The sequence below is a fragment of the Cygnus atratus genome, chromosome Z (assembly GCF_013377495.2).
Source record: "Cygnus atratus isolate AKBS03 ecotype Queensland, Australia chromosome Z, CAtr_DNAZoo_HiC_assembly, whole genome shotgun sequence".
Lineage (NCBI taxonomy): Eukaryota > Metazoa > Chordata > Aves > Anseriformes > Anatidae > Cygnus > Cygnus atratus.
Window position 1 is genome coordinate 79,688,738 of NC_066396.1, and position 16,942 is coordinate 79,705,679.

The 16,942-nt window shown below is 36.1% G+C and overlaps 1 protein-coding gene across 1 annotated transcript in view; it reads left to right on the top strand.

Annotated features, from left to right (window-relative positions):
- The window catches only part of RASA1 (RAS p21 protein activator 1), a 63,397-nt gene that overhangs the window by 42,785 nt on the left and 3,670 nt on the right, over positions 1–16,942 (top strand). The window contains exons 13-23 of the mRNA XM_035563173.2: positions 544–621; positions 2,302–2,459; positions 2,761–2,837; positions 6,574–6,746; positions 6,935–7,094; positions 7,266–7,408; positions 8,205–8,320; positions 9,571–9,657; positions 12,483–12,550; positions 15,294–15,382; positions 16,590–16,667. Of these exons, the coding sequence (XP_035419066.1) occupies positions 544–621; positions 2,302–2,459; positions 2,761–2,837; positions 6,574–6,746; positions 6,935–7,094; positions 7,266–7,408; positions 8,205–8,320; positions 9,571–9,657; positions 12,483–12,550; positions 15,294–15,382; positions 16,590–16,667 (1,227 nt within the window). The remainder of the gene's footprint in view (positions 1–543; positions 622–2,301; positions 2,460–2,760; positions 2,838–6,573; positions 6,747–6,934; positions 7,095–7,265; positions 7,409–8,204; positions 8,321–9,570; positions 9,658–12,482; positions 12,551–15,293; positions 15,383–16,589; positions 16,668–16,942) is intronic.

Sequence of the window (16,942 nt, forward strand, 5' to 3'; positions counted from 1 at the left end):
TGGACTGAACTTCCATTATGTTGTTTAATGTTTTTTGGAGAACATTTCTTCTGGTATAATTCAGTACAGAAAAATATGTATGGTATACTTCTTGTTGTTTAATGCTTTTGTAGTTTTTGGTTGAAGTATACAAGTGCTATGACTGGAATACAGAAATACTGGAGAGAAATATCAGAACTATGTGTCTTGTTAACTGTTATTTTCTCTGAAGCAAACAAGTTTTGCTTCATTTTATATGCCCTTTGTAATCTAATGTAATACTACTAGCCTGGAAAATTTGTAAAAGTCACGCTGTATACATCTCATTAGCAATGCTTGATATTTCCAAAAGAGAAAATGGTTTAGATTTGCAAATTCTTTTTGGATTTGCTCTTTAAAGATAAGAATTTTGCTTTAACAAATTTGAATACTTTGGAATTACGTAAAACGTTAAGCTAGGGGAATACTTAAGATATTCAACATATCTTTTTAGATGTCTAGTCCATTGCAAGAATCTCTGTCTGACTTTGTTTCATTACACTATTCTACATCCTTCTCTCTTAGGACTGGATGAAAGCTCTGCAGATGTTTTGCAGTTTAAGAAAAACCAGTCCAGGAACATCAAATAAACGTCTACGTCAGGTGAAGCTGTATAGATACTATGGGGTTTTTAGGGGGAAGGGAGGGGGAGTGTTTTGTCTCCTTGTGAAACAAAACTGATAAATCTGAGAATTTTCCTTTTGACAAATTCTGCATGTACTTGCTTTTCTTTTTGGAGTTATGCAGAACCATAATCATTTCAACTTTGCTATAATACATGTATATGTAAAGACAAAGCCTTTTTAAGGAATCTGCAGATGCTATGCTAAGTATTACTGTCTGACCTCATTTGAGTAAAAGTGTAAAGAAGTCAGCATTCGTATCACCTTAATTCTTTAGATTCTCCGCATTTGAGGAGCTTACAAGAAATTGGCAGACTTACGTCACGTATAAACAAAATGCTTGTTTAACTATTCATTTTTAGTAGCAAATGCATGCTGATCCATTCTTGTGGCTTAGTTTCTGACATGAAAGTGCTGTCATGGCCAGAATTTCTTACAGATGTAGATGACAAATAGTCATAAATGACTAAGTCTGTAACGATTGGAGAATAACAGGAAAATAATTCAAGAATGCCTGATAGTTTTGAATGCTAGAAACACCAAAAGTAATTATTTTAGCAGGCCGTGGAAAAAGAATTAGAATACAATGTTTTTCAGCACACACAGAATTACTCTGTAGTTAACATTAAAGAAGATTAAATGTTTCTGAAGTAAAGAACTAATTGAGTTCACAGATGAACTGGCAGGTGAAAACTGGGGGCTTGTTTAGTTTTTAGTTTTTGCAGTTTGCAAAAGCCAAACAAAGAGTGGCAATCTGAACTAATTCTGTTCTTCAAAAAACAAAATGTTTGTCTCCATACAGGAATAGAATAGGAAATAGGTAAAAATATGCGTGAGTCATCAAGATGAAAGATAAAAAATCACACACTTCTATTTCTATCCTAGAGAAATCATGTCAGGGAACTTAAACTTAAAAATGTGAAGAGAAAACAGATCAATTAGTTTGTATCTGCATGTTCTGCAGAGTGTAATGGAAAATAAAAGCCTGCTGGTGACTTTTATGGTGTAAGCTGTCTTCTAAGAGAATGTAAAGGAACTAACGTGAATTGTTACATAATTTTCTTGTACTGTCATTTGAAGTTTGTGGTGCTGAATATTTGAATTTACGTACAATGTTGACCTGATCAAATATGGTGATTCCTGTATTTATTATATTTATTTGACATCAGCTGATATCAGTAGTTGTTTGAGTCAGATATGAATTACATCTGTTTCAGAAGTTTGTACGGTAGGAGGCAGTTCAAAATATTCTTCAAAGTAATTTTACATAATCTGTTAGGAAAGCACCAAATATGCTATTGTGTTTGGAATCATCCATCCATGGCTGTTACTCAAAGTGCCGGTTCTTGATTTCAGTAAAATTTTCTCTGCATACAACAGCTAGTATTTGCAAATCCTAACGTCTTGTGGGATGTGTTAAAACATATGGTGCCAGAGATTTGTTTTCAGTAATTATTTGATATTACTGTTACTTTGTCACTGTACCTCTCAAAATGTTGTTCCACTACATATGTTCTTTGCTCTCTGTCAGGAAATTATAGTTTGTATTCAGTATTTATACGTTAATGTTACGCTTCCCCATGGAGGAAGAAAATTTATATTCATTTGTTACGTATTTCTGTTTTAGCAAAAATAAGTAAATCCTTTGTATTTTCTTTAGGTCAGCAGTCTTATTTTGCATGTAGAAGAAGCTCATACCCTCCCAGTAAAGCATTTTACTAATCCGTATTGCAACATCTACCTGAACAGTGTCCAGGTAGCAAAAACACATATCAGGGAAGGGCAGAACCCTGTGTGGTCGGAAGAATTTGTTTTTGAGTAAGTCTCACTCTTCTTGAATTACTGAATTTCACTTGTAAGTTGCATTGCATTTAAGATTCTTAACACTCTATCTTCTATTGTGTATGCTTCTTAAAAAAGCTGTATGTGTGGTTATACAACTGTGAGATTTTAGCCATAAATGCATGGACAGAATTTTGTGTAGGCATCTAAATATCTTTGTTAATGTAAGTGTGTGTCTTTGGCTGTAAAAGAGAATTCAGGATTGGAATGAGTTTAGAATAAGATTAAATGCCAGCGAAGTATAGTATTAATTGAGGCTTTCTGTCTTTTCTCCTAGTGATCTTTCATCTGATATTAATAGATTTGAGATAAGTCTTAGTAACAAAACAAAGAAAAGTAAAGATCCAGATATATGTAAGTATTTTTCTGTAAAAATTGCATATGTATTGCAGCAATGGATTCTTTTGCAGTTTTCATTACTCTTGTAATTGTCACAAGAGAATTACGTATATTTTTACACTTACCACATCACATGACTGTATTTGTATGTTTTGGATGTCTGTTACTGGGTTTGCATTAATGTTTTTTACAGCGAAAACTCCCATGTTTTCAGTAATAAAATGCACAGTAATCCAATCCTATGTATTTTGTGGCTTTCATAGTTCTTCTCTAGAATAGCTATTGTGTTACACGATGACTGTGCCTACCAAAAAGCAATAGGAAAAAGTCTGCTTTTTAAGTACTGTTTCACTGAGTTAATTTCTGTGATCTGTTTGAAGTATGAGTGTACGGAATTCTTTCTCATTTTACCTTTTTTTTTTTTTTTGCTTCTAATGAAAAAAGGGAGGAAAAATGGTACTTTGATCAATTAAAAAGGAATAATAATTTAAAAAAAAATCACCACCTTCAGAGTCTCTGGAATAAAATTTGCTTTGTATTCTTTGTTTTACCTTATCTACATACTTTCATTGTACAGCCCCTGGGCTTAAACCTGAAGTTAACTCTGTATCACTTTGAATGGGAAAGAATTTATATTTTCTTCCACCTTCTGCAGGAGTTCACAAGAATTTACTCCTTTTTTTCTGTTACCTAGACAGCTGCTTTTTCAGCAGTTGTTTTGTTTCTATTCCAGCAATTTAATAGGAAGCTGGTAAGCCCAGAAAAGAAAGGGCTCAATCTGAAGAATATGTATTCTGAGCTCTTCCATATATATATATAAATATATAAATATATAAATATATATATATATATATATATATATAGTTCAAGTTTAGTTCCCTTCCCACACAGTGTGTTTTAGGCTTTTTCTTCCATTCAAAGTATCTTGTTTGCTGACGTACTCATTCTGTAGCAGCATCAGCCCCCACCTCCTCCTCGATGTTCACACATCCTCAGCCTGTTTCAAGAATTTTTCCTTTCCACTGTGTTCAGACCTGCCTGTCTGAAAACCTGGCAGAGTATTTGTAGTCTATTGCAATTGTTTTCAGTTTAAGTACATTGTGTTACTGGCCTGTTATTTATGCCTTGGTGTTAATTTTGTGATTTTTTCAGAGAAGAGATTTGTAGAGAAGAGATTGTAGCTGTGACCAAAGTAGGAGAATTACTACTCAGATTGAATGCTCTTGCAGAACCTCATTCAATTCCAAAACTTTGCCATTCCTTTGATGCTAAAAATTCTTGCATACCTGGAGGAAAAAGATACATTTCTTTCTTCTGACAGACAAAAGGGTTTTAGTTGCAGTTTTGAGCATGTGCTTGCACTGTTACTGTATTCATTTGAGCTAGAAAAGAAATTATCTAGCTACCTGAATGATTTGGTTAGTAAAACAAGAACCTTTATAAGGGTAGTTTGTGAATGGAATACTTAAGTAATTTTTTTTAAACTGTTTTTGGAGTTTGCTTCTCTCAGTCCAGATTGGGAAGATTGTGTTGACTTTGTATGCATCCAGCTGCCAGGGAGGTGATGGGTGCCTTATTGACAGAGTCGCTTGACTGCTCTTAGGTGCACTCTTAGTGCATAACTCAACCGTAATTTCATTTTGAGGAAAAAGGAAAAATTCAACTCAAGTTGAATTAACATGTATCTCAGCCTTATTAAATATTTGAAATAAATGGAGGGAAAAAATAAGCTAAAACAGACCTCACCTAACAGACCTAGATATCTTGCCTGAATAACTCCTGAACTTTCCAACAGCAAGATAACTAGTTGCTTTCATGAACATTCAGCTTTTCAACCAGTTACTAAATGTGGATTGCTCTGAAATGGGAGTCATGTGAGGCTGGTACTGTAATCTTCCCCATTATTTGTTTAAGTCAGCTTTTTGCTTGCTGCTTCTGCCATATAAAGCAGATTGAAGTCCTGAAAATCTGGTATGGGTCTCACTACTTTATTTCTTCCATCATAACGCACAGAAATAAATACTAAAATAAGAGCAGGAAGGCTATTTCTTCAGTACTTTAAAATGCTTCCTGAGCTCTCAAGTCTTTGACTTTGATGTTTATCTGTTACAAATAATCCATAATTATTTTAGTATTTTTGCTTTTAAAAATTATTTCAAGCATACAGGAATGATACTAAGCAATTTATTATTAAATCTGTTCATTTTAGCTTTATTTCTCTTAAGAAAGAGAAAATGGTAATTTGCATAAGGATTTGTTCAAGTGAATACATATAAATGTCTTAAAAAAGAAAAAGAGAAAACACAACAAAGCCATAGACTGCATTAGTGGACTGCATCTGCTGCTACTGAGAACTGGAATGCTTGGGTTTGATTAGAAAGGTGAAGCAGACTCTCAGGGCTCCACATAGGATTGAACTGGAGTGAGAGCTCTGGTTTGGTGTTTGTATTAGGTAGTTGGTTCATTCCAAATTAGTTAATGGTGAAAAAGAAACATTTTTGTAAGGGAGGGGGTCAACACAGGCAGGCGAGTCTGTAGAGCAAAATATTAGCTTATGTTTTTCCTTTCAGGCAGAGTTTTTATTTGCAGTAGTGCCACAGATTGTTTTTGAAGCTAGTAGTTTAGATTGTGCAACTGGCAGAAGAAAAAGAGTCACTGTGGTGCACACTTGTCAGTTCTGTGGCACTGGGAAGTCAGCCTACTAGTGCTGGCTAGAGATTTGGTGCCTTCCCTCCCTAATTTCCAGGCAATATTACAGTTATGAATGCTACTATAGTAACAGGATAGAAAGAAACAATCAGATTATTCTAAATCTTGTATTTTACTGTCCCCATCGGTGAGAAGTTCGTGCCATACGTTTGTGAGCCAAGCAAGAGAACACATTGCTTATTTGTGGGTGTATAGGAGCTTTGCTGGGAAGAAATATTCTAGGAAAGTTGATTGATATGATTGTGGTCCCATCCACACTGGTGATAAGTGACAGATGATGAATTGTTTTTCACACTGCTCAACTGACCTGAATGCATTATCTTATATCAGTTTATCAGCTCCAAAGAATGTGAAATAGGCAACTGGAATGTCCTGAATTCAGCATTATAAATATGATGTTATTCTGATCCAGTATCAAATGATAACCTGCTTGCACCTGTTGCAACACTGAGGTAGTAGAAAGTCTGCTGGAATTGTTGACAATTCCTGCAAGGCCATGTTGTGTATAGGCTTTGCAGAAATGTGAAAAATCAAAGACTATTTGCTTGGCGGTGTTTTAATGCGAGGAACTTAAGTAGTGTCACTATAATAATAAATAACAAAAAGTAACAGAATGGTCAGGGAGCAGGCCTGGTGGTGATACCGGCCCAAAGCTGGAAAAACAACAACAACACAGTAAATTCTGAACACTTTATAAGCTTTTATTTTGAGACTGCTACCAGGAATTACAGGGTAGCACTTTCTTTACCCTCTACATGGGTGTTAAAAAAGAAAATTATGTCAATATCTGAGTGTCATTTTTGATTGTATATTTATACATTACTTACAGAATGCCTTGTATTACTTCCACTTCAGTTTGCAGGAATCTTTTAAACCAATGAATAGAGAGAACTTGCTAATATATTGATGGCAAAAACCTTGGTTACTATTATTAATACTCTTGCTGAAATGAGATGGCATGTGACAAAAATACTGTTTTTTATTCTATACTAACACTTTTTTGCTGGTGATAACTTAACTGAAAAATGCTTTTTTCCTTAAGTGTTTATGCGTTGCCAGCTAAGCCGATTGCAAAAAGGACATGCAACAGATGAGTGGTTTCAACTCAGTTCCCATGTACCATTAAAGGGTATTGAGCCAGGATCTTTACGTGTTCGAGCACGGTATTCGATGGAGAAAATCATGCCAGAGGAGGAGTACAGTGAGTTTAAAGAGGTATAAATTGTTTAACTTTCCTTAGACCACCAGTCAAAACTCACTTTGTTGTTTAAGACAGATTTCAGTAACACGGGCTGACATCATTATATTTGTAGTGACATCTATTTCGCTATAGATATATGATGCCAATTTCTCCAAAACTGTTAGAAGTTTATGAATATTATAAAATTCTGTTTTTCTTTCAGCTTATACTCCAGAAAGAGCTTCATGTAGTCTATGCCTTATCACATGTTTGTGGACAGGACAGAACACTGTTGGCTGGCATTTTATTGAAGATTTTTCTTCATGAAAAGCTTGAGTCCTTGTTGTTACGAACACTAAATGACAGGGAAATAAGCATGGAAGGTATTGTACTTCCTACACTAAAGTTTACTGAAACTGTGGGTGGGTAGGGAGGGAAGGGCTCTGGTGCCTTTTTTTTTCTTCTTTATTTACAACACACAGAAATGTAAACACCAATTATTTTCACCGTTCTTTATCTCCTTTTCTCAGCATTTCACTTTTTTTTTCTTTCAGATGAAGCTACTACCTTGTTTCGTGCCACCACTTTAGCAAGTACGCTTATGGAGCAGTACATGAAAGCCACAGCAACACGTTTCGTTCACCATGCACTGAAAGACTCTATATTAAAGATAATGGAGAGCAAGCAGTCCTGTGAGGTGATACCTTGAACTATGTTTTTAAACATCTTGTTTTATTGACACAATTATCTACGGACTGTTAGACATTATGTTTGCATTAAATATTAGCTTTAGAGACATTTATCGATCTCTCCAAACTAAATTTAATTTACATGATTAACACAGGGACTGAATTCATTAAGTTTTTCTAGATGTTAGCTTGAGCAATATTCATAGTACTAATTTTTAAGTTTTTTAATTCACATTTATTTAAGTTACATTTTCTACAGAACAAAAATGTAGGTTGTTCTGCAGAAGTTACTCAATGGCCTGTCCTAAATAACTTCTAGTAAGCTCAAGATGTTGTAGAAGTCAGAACTTGCGGGATTGAACTAGACGATCTTTCAAGGTCCCTTCCAATCCCTAACATTCTGTGATTCTATTATGACTTTCAACTCCCTGATGTTAACAGCTTGTTACTGATCTTACAGGTTTTTTTTTAAATGACTCTCCTAACTTCTTCTGTGTTTTACTCTAGCTGAATTGTGGGAAAGGATGGGAGTCCTCAGTAATTTGAATTAAAAGATGCAAAAGGTCATGTAGATGGATAGTGTTGAATGACCTATTAAAAGCATAGCATAGTAGAATTACTGCTTCTTCTCATGTGCTTGCTAGCCATTGAATCAGATTTTTGAGTTCTGTAGGAGTCTTGACATTTGTACAGCAGCAGAATATTTAATTTATTTTGAGGTAGTATTAAGTGTAATATTATAAAACTTATATAGGTAGCTCTAGTTAGGAGAGGAAGCTTAATCTTTTTCTTTTTTGGTTTTAGTTAAATCCTTCAAAACTAGAAAAAAATGAAGATGTAAACACTAATCTGGCACATTTACTCAGTATACTTTCAGAATTGGTGGAGAAAATATTCATGGCTGCAGAGATACTGCCTCCGTAAGTTGCAGTTTTCTGTTCAGATTTGCATTTGAAAATTCCTGTTTGGTGATTTATGTTGCACATTAAAATTGTTTTCTTACTGGTTCCTCTTCTGCTAATCAGTCACAAGACTAATGTCTTTAGGGTTGTTGTATGTACAGAGGAATATAGATGAATTAAAAAATAACCCTTTCTGAAATAAATAGTACTTTTTTTAGCAAAAGCCTTTAGCTAACACGTATGTGCTCTTCTTTGAAGGAGAAGCTACTAGGTCCAAGAGGACAGGGAAAGAAGAAGAATAAAAATAATCAGTATCATATTTCCTCAAAGAGGTAGAAGACAGTACAAGTTAGGACACAGTTGTATGTTGTTGATTACAAATTCTTCCTAGTCCTCTTCCGCTGGGAAAGAGAAATGCAACTATTTACACCATACTCAAAATACAAGTGGGTAGTAGTAGAGTGATACCTGTTATGATTACTTCTGTCTAACAGGGATATGGAGAGATTAATTTTATTTCTCTCTTTCAAAATGCTAAAATAACTTGTGCTCATATTTTAGACTTGAACCATCTAATAAAGAGTGTATATTACTGTTTTCTTTCACTGTATCATTAGCTTTTAAAGTAAACAAAATCCTTGAATTTGAGCTGGCAGAGTAGCACAGAAGCGTTTAGTTTGTGGTAGCGCTGACAAGGTTAAAAGTTGCACTCCTTTTAGTTATATTGTGCGGCTCCCAACACTGGTGAAAAATGACACAGTTTTCCCAGTTTCTGATGGAAGAGGAGTATTGCTGTGGAGTATTGCTTAGACACTTCTGAAAACCTAACCCTTATTTATGGAAAGAAAAGTTGTTACTCAGTTAAAAAGAACAAAGTTTTAAAAATAAAAAATCAAACCATCAAATTTGGTCTTTTTAAAAGATATTAAAGATTTTAAATACCTGCTTAAACAACAGGTCATAAATGGTTATAAAATGTTTAATGCTCATCTAAATTATCCCAGAATCTTATCTGCATGAATGGAATTATATATTAATGAAGGCCTTTCCCTGATTTGTAAGCCTTTTCAACATACAATTACAAATGGACTTTTTACAAATGTATGAACTTATAAGTTAACCCTTAAATTTAAAACTTATATCTAAATTATAAAATTAGAGCTGATAATAGTTCTGCGTCAAGTAGGAGGTTGGATTATATCCTTTCTCAGCAACGTTTTTGATTCTCTGTGTTTAATGGAATGAGTAATTAGCTATTATTTTTGCAGGACATTGAGATATATTTATGGGTGCTTGCAGAAGTCTGTTCAAAGCAAGTGGCCAGCTAATACCACCATGAGAACCAGAGTTGTTAGGTAAGTTACTTGACGCTCTATGTTGAAAGTAATCTTCTAAAGTCTTGTTAATGATATGCTTCAGTGTGCTTATCTATTTTTCTTTCAGTGACAAAACTTTATAATACTACTTTAAATATTGCTATCTATGTAATTTATGATACTGAGGCATGATATCCCAATTAAGGATTAAGAGCTTGCTAGATTCTTAATCGTGTTCATAGAACTTTGCCAGAGTAAGATGATGTAGTACAGAGGCCAGGATAGCTTTACTTAATAGTTTTAACTTCAAACTTACTTGCATTTCGTTAAGCTTTACAACTAAAATAATGATTCCCTTTTTCTTTCTGTGAAAGAAAAACTTCTCTTAAAGCAGTAGTTGACTTTTGTGAGGATAACTCACAAATACCTGTAGAGAGCAGTGACCTCTGAAGATTGCATTCTGGTCTCATGCCACCTGGGAAGACCATGCTTTACTGCCTAATTCTTACATAGTGTGCATTGATTGCTGGAGAAATCTTACACAGGTTAAGATAAATACTCCTTAAAATGCAGACCCAACATGGTAAGGAATCTAACACCTTCTCATAAAGCCCATTGAACTGTCATTAGATTTCAGTGAAGTATAGTCTGGAATATATAGTTCTCTGCATCAGAGAAGGCTCCCAGTTGCTAGTGCTGTGTTGCTAGTGCTAATCACTCTTATCAACACTCTATGTTGTTTTCTGAAAACAAATAATTCTATATTGTAATAGTTTATGTCCATTTCTCTGCTCCCATCCGGCCATGTTGGAACATTCCCAAGCTCCAGGAAAAATGATGCAAGAGGACGCTCAACCTGGCTTCTCTTATCTCACACTGTGCACAAAAACTCCAATCTACATTTATAATCCAAAGCAATATTCAAGTTCTTCCTCAAACACCTTCCATTGCCAGTGCCGGTCCAACAAAAATGCCTGACAAAGATGTGATCTTGACAATGTTTTTCTAAATGTTACAGGCTTGAGGTTATCAGACACATCTATTTATTTATTTATTTCCTCCCAACATCTGGCAGTTGTACCAGTTGCTGAGGTTAGATTCCCTCCAGTGGGAGATTTTCAGAGGATTTGTCTTTGGGCCTTGTTTATCATTTCAACATTAAAAGCCACAGTTTTATGTCATCCAGGGTGCCGTGCTGGGTCTTACCCTTGAAATTAAGGCTGCTCATATTATGAGCCCCTCTTCTTTTGAGGGGCTAACACATTGCAGGCTGTAATGCAGGGCTGTAGAGCTCAGCAGTGGATATATAACATCTTTTTGTTCCAGCCCAGCTCCAGAGAAACATGTGGGCTTTCCTTATGTGGACACAGCTCACATTTAGAGTTTTCTAGAGGTCTCCACCCAGTGCTATAAATATCGGGTCACTTTCTGGTGTGACCTTAGTCTTTACAAGTGGTACTTGTGACTTATCACTACAGTTTTGCAGCTTTTGGTGAAGACTGTCATGTTTTATTGCACTAATTATGGTGAACAAGTGCTTGGAGTATTCAGAGACACGTGGACAGTTTTTAGATGTCTGGGTAGCTTCCCTGTTACTCAGACACTGCTGTCATTTCTCTCTGATTGTAAAAATCACATATAGATACTGACTCATTAATTTAGGCAAGGTAAGAAGCACCAAATCTTTTGGATCAGCAAGGTCCATCCTTTCTGATTGTACCTCAGTGGTCTTCAGCTTCAGACAGTTTTACAAAAAAAAAAAAAAAAAAAAAAAAAAAGGTTGGTGTGTATGCCATGACTTCAAAATTATGTACTTCTTAATAGGTTTAAATTCACGTGATAGAATCTTATTTCATCATGAAGGGTCAAGATTAGTGTCTTATCAATCCATAATTTGTTGTTCTTGGAGAAGAAAGAAGCTTCTTTATCGGTATATGTAACAGGTGATGCTACATGCATACACCCAAGTAATACGAATATTACAGTCACTGTGGACTTAACAATAAGCAAAGCAGTGCAACATCCCATTCCCTCCTTTGTAAGTTAAGGCTTTGTTACTGCTGTAGTGAAGAACAGTCTGGTGGTAATGTCTAAGCAGTCCAAACAAAATGAAGGATGGCTTAGACTGTCTTAGCTGGTCTGTATGTCTCTTCCTTGTACAGCAGTTAGGCAGGATTGAGGTTGCCATGAGCTGGGTGTTTCCTACTTCTGCTATTAAGAAAGTTAGATTTTTGTCATGCTACTGAAGGTTGTTTTGACCTTCTGTTGAATGAGTTCCTAGCTCTGCAAACAGAATGCTTTTTCCAGCTTTCTAGATGGAATTACTTCTGGAAGGAAGGTAGATCGCTTACTATTTATTCTGCTGCTGCAACATGCTGTCATCAGGATATGGGTTGGCCTAAGCTGATCTAAGGCTGTGTTGCTGCCAAAAGAGAGGTTCCCTTCCGCCCACGCAGCCCTGCACTCTTTACATTGGTTGGCGTAGTGGGCGGCTGCAGGATGAACGCCCTCTGTAATGCACAGCAGAAAACCTCCGGAAGGTAGGAGAGCAGGGGCCTTTCCTTTCTGAAGTCAGCATGGACTTCGGTCAGCTTCAGTATGACTTTGCAGTTAAGTTCTTCCCAGGCAATTTCAACCGTTCACCTTAATTGGGAAATCAATATGCCTGTTCTTTCGGTTTTTATCATAGTTGAAGTCATATCAAGGTTCCTAACTAACAAACATGTTCACAGAGTGCAGGCTACTTGGTTGTTGTCTGTCTTAAGAAGATTTTCACACTAACTTGAATCCTTAAAGACTACACAGTTTTACATTACTTCTCTAATTTTATTATTGAACAAAATAAATTTTTCTTCCCATTTCAGTGGCTTTGTTTTTCTTCGACTGATTTGTCCTGCTATCCTGAACCCAAGGATGTTTAATATCATCTCAGGTGACTATATGCTTCAGATGAAATTCATACCTTGTGTAGTAGTAGGCATGAGTTTAGTGTCTAATGTAGAAAATGAAGCTTTTTGAACAGTGTCCAAACTTGTGTTATCCACATCATTTATGACTTCTCCCTAACAGTGAGCCTTTCACCCTCGAAGGTTAGAAGGTGCTTGTGAAGAAAAAGGTTTTTTTGTGATTTTTTTTTGTGAGAAAACTCCAGAATGTGTGCTATTGTATTCAATGATACAGTGTAGAGTTATAGTCTAGCAGTGTGCAATGTATTTTATGAGTGTGGAAAAGCCAAGCATGTGATCTTCACATCTCGTTTTGAATGCAATGTCAAAGTTTATGTCTGAACTTCCGTGGTATCTCTTCAATGAATAAGATCTGTAGAGTTGAAAGTGTGTCTGCAGAGCCTGGAATATATTTAGGCAACTAGAAAATCGTTCTTGAATAACCCATTTGAACCTGCTGCTTAGATAGCTTCCAGACGTTGTACAAGTCTTTGTACCTAACGAGTCAAAGTAATCTCAAATCAGGAATTTTAAACATGAGAGAGAGGGGTAACATTTATAAAGGGTGGGTTGGTGTGGACCTGAGACAGTAATCTTGTTTGACATAAAGGCCACGTGTAAGGGTTCCCATGATGTGCCCAAGTGAATGTTCTCCCTGTGTAGTTAACTGGTTTTTTTTTGCTGCTCTTTTGGTAGAGTGCGTTTATAGCAGTAACAAAAGCAGTGACGGGGAACATTCCTGTTTGCAGAACTGGTCTGTGGCACAGTGCTGTTCAGTACCGATAGCGTTCTTCCAGACGTCTCTCAGGGGTGACAGGGACACTGGCACCCATCAGGAATCACATCCGACACAGCTGGTGGCATGGGGCTTTCCTGTCGTGAAGCCTCACTGCTGAGAGTATGGACTGTTCCATGCCAGTTGCCTTAAGCACTAAGGCATGCTTGTGGGCATTTTTAACTTAAAGATGGAACAGCAAGTGTGTGTGTATCTTTTCGACAAAAGGGTATGTTGAGGGGAACTAAAGATTGAAGTTTTACTATACTTCTTGTGTGGGAGGAAGAAAGGAAAGGCATAAACTACTAAAGGGAAAACTCTATTATGAAAATTTAAATTCAGACGTCTGACTTGTATAGTTTTTAAAAGTTCAAGTATGATATACCCTATCTTTGTTACCCATATTTTTTTTGCCAAAGATCACACCAAACTAGAGGTTACTTGGTTAGCACTAGCCATTGCTCTTCCTCCTTCCCTCCTTAACAGTTTCCTGATTTTACTACTAAAATGCTGATTTGGAAACACAAAATCGGAAGTCTGATTCAGAAAAACTCCTTTTTTCTTTTGTAAACAGTTTTTCAGACCGTGTAGCATGTTTCCTGTTTTATACTAAATGAGAAGGTCTGTGTCAAACTGAAAGTTCCTTTCTCACTCTGTAATCATTTCCACATGTGCTTTGGAGAAAGCATTTACAAAACGTGGCCTGTTTTCACACACAGTGATCCTTGGTATTTTATTATCTTAAGATAATTTGCAAGTTAGGTCCCTCCTGACCTGGACTATAATGAGACCACTGCGTCTATATGTGTAAAAAGTTATCTTTCAATTTGTGCAATCCCAGTGAAGCTCATCTTGCTACAGTCCTGTGCATAAGTTCTGCTAATATTCTTGATTATTGCCAAGGTAAATTCACAGACCCTGTGTAGGGCTTTTAGTGCTGTTCAGAAAATAATGATAGAAAGGTTGGCACTCCTTTTGGAGCAAGGCTTCCATTTTTCCCATAATGAGAAAAAAGTATCCCGAAGGCTGTGCGTATTGGGCATGGTTCAATTTCAGTAGAAATCATGTTACCTCAGTAACTGCTCAAAAAAAAATATTTGTTTCAAAATTCAACTCCTTTGTTTCAAACATATTTGAGTTGTGTGAAATAAAACACTTCTTTTGACCAGTTCTGCTAGTCCAGAACTGGGTTTCAGTGGATTGCAGGGGTTAGGGGGAGGACAGAGAACAAAAGGCGCAGATAGACAATAAACAGTATAGAGCATTCTTACAAAGTACTATAAAATTTATAGTCTATCTAGTAACTATGTCAATTTTGGAAAAATTCAAAACTGGCTTTTGACCAGGCCATTTACTGTAATTTGGGGGAAATTAAGAGTCCTGCTACTGTCACTTGTTGGAAAAGGAAGTTTTAACTGACTGTGAGGTTAATGTAAAGTGCTAAGCGCAGTGTTAAGCACAGGAAGTGACTATATTTCTATGGAAATACAAGCCAGGATTGCATGTCATGGTTATTCTATATTCCTGTTGCTAGTAACTCAAAGTATAACTGGTTAAAACACTTAAGAGCCCACTTAGGTGGGTATAAACAAATATGGAGAAAGGTAAACCTTTTTTAGTATTTTACTTTTGCAAGTAATCTTCCTTTCATCAGAACTGTTTAATATTTGTGAAAATGGTTCTCGCTACTTCACATAATTCTTATTAAACAACACTTAATTTTGCCTACTTCTGTGTACAGCTAGTAGCAAAATCAGATATTCTTATTTTTTTGGACATAAAATGTACATTGCTTTAGTAATTACTTCACCAAGTGATATTTTCCGCATGCTCATCTGTTATACCATTGAAAGCATTTAAATCCGCAAATACAAATTGGAGAAGAGTTTACTTTCATGTGACTGCTGGTAGTCTTAAATGCAATGGCCAATAACTCTACTTTGTATTCCTGTCAGATTCTCCTTCCCCTACTGCTGCAAGAACGCTGACGCTGGTCGCCAAGTCTGTGCAGAATTTAGCAAATTTGGTTGAATTCGGAGCTAAGGTAAATATTATATGTGCACAGAACAGCCTGGAATTGTTTTTCTGATACGTTTCAATGTTCCTGTTGAATACCGGCAAAAATCTGTTTTTGTTTTCTTATGCAAAGTCTGAAACCTGACGTGTTTGTCATCATCAGCGTAGAGGCTTTGTTCCTGCACTTTTTGTGTCTTCTTCATTTGGAACTAAACAGGGTGTTGATCTGAACCAGAGCAATAGCAGTCTGGCCAAACTGTGAAGAGGAGGCCCACTGTTTTGGGACAAATTGATCTAGAAAGCTGACTTGGTGCATCCCATGAAGACTTTGAACCTGGTAGTATCAGCAAGGGGCTGTTAAAACAATTGATGAATGAATGGCATTACAGTAGGCATTACAGAATGTGACGCCACTATGTATTGATGCTATGAGAACACAGATAAACTCAGCAGGCATCTTATCTGTATATAATAATTCACGTTCAAACTGAGAGCAATCAGACTTCAACTCAGAGCCAGATATAGAGTATCCAATACTGAAACAAATGAAGAACCACTAACCTCTTTTAGTGACTCTCGCCACCTGCTGGTTTACCTTGCGTTTACTTGCTCCTTACACTAGTGTTTTCTCTTGGAGAGCTTCCAAACACCTCTTCTATTTGAATTCATTTTCCTGTTGTTAGACTTAGTGAATGTTGTAAATCAGCTTGACAATTTGCACTAAAAAGCTCTAGCTTTTAATGAAGTTTCTGCTGTGTCACTAAGAGAGGCAAGCAACAAGTGGTCTGTCTCAGTTCCCAAGCAGCAAGCAACATGGTTGAAAAGTACACGTGGACTTCAGCATCATGAAAGTGACTTCTGACACACACTACTTGTAGTGCAAGTGTTAATGAAAGAAAAGGGTGCCCGCTTCTGATAATCCCTTTTGAAAGTTGTACAGCGTTTGTTTACTAAAGCTAGTATGTGTGGGGAAAATCAGCTGAAATATTTCAGAAATTTTAAATTTCATGCTAGTATGCCTATAAGAAACTATTTTTGAATCCACCTGGGAAACAAGAAGTGAAGTCTTTCGACCTGTGTACATTATTCAGGTGCTCAGAAATACACTTGAGAAAGTCACTTTTGTAATCTCATTTGTCTGACAGCACTGCATTCACATCAGGTATGACAATTCACTTGGTATTGATTTGTTTTAATGAACACTTTTTAAAATGAATACTTTTTAAAATTACTAGGAGCCATATATGGAAGGGGTAAATCCATTCATCAAGAGCAACAAACATCGCATGATCATGTTTTTAGATGAACTTGGGGTAAGTGATTAAAAATTCTTTTCTGGAAATTAAATGCAAATATGCAATATTGTAAATGAAAATTCTTTACACTTTTTATTGACTAGCTTAAAAATGCATCAGCTTCCACATGATTTTGAATGCTTGTTACTGAATAAATTTTTCTCTTGCATCTTTAAAAAATGCAGATTGCTGTCTGGCCTGTCACACAAAACTGAAACCATCAAACATCATACATTTTGTTCATTTAGCAACTCTGTAGATGTGAGAAGCTAAAATATACCTAATCTGCATGA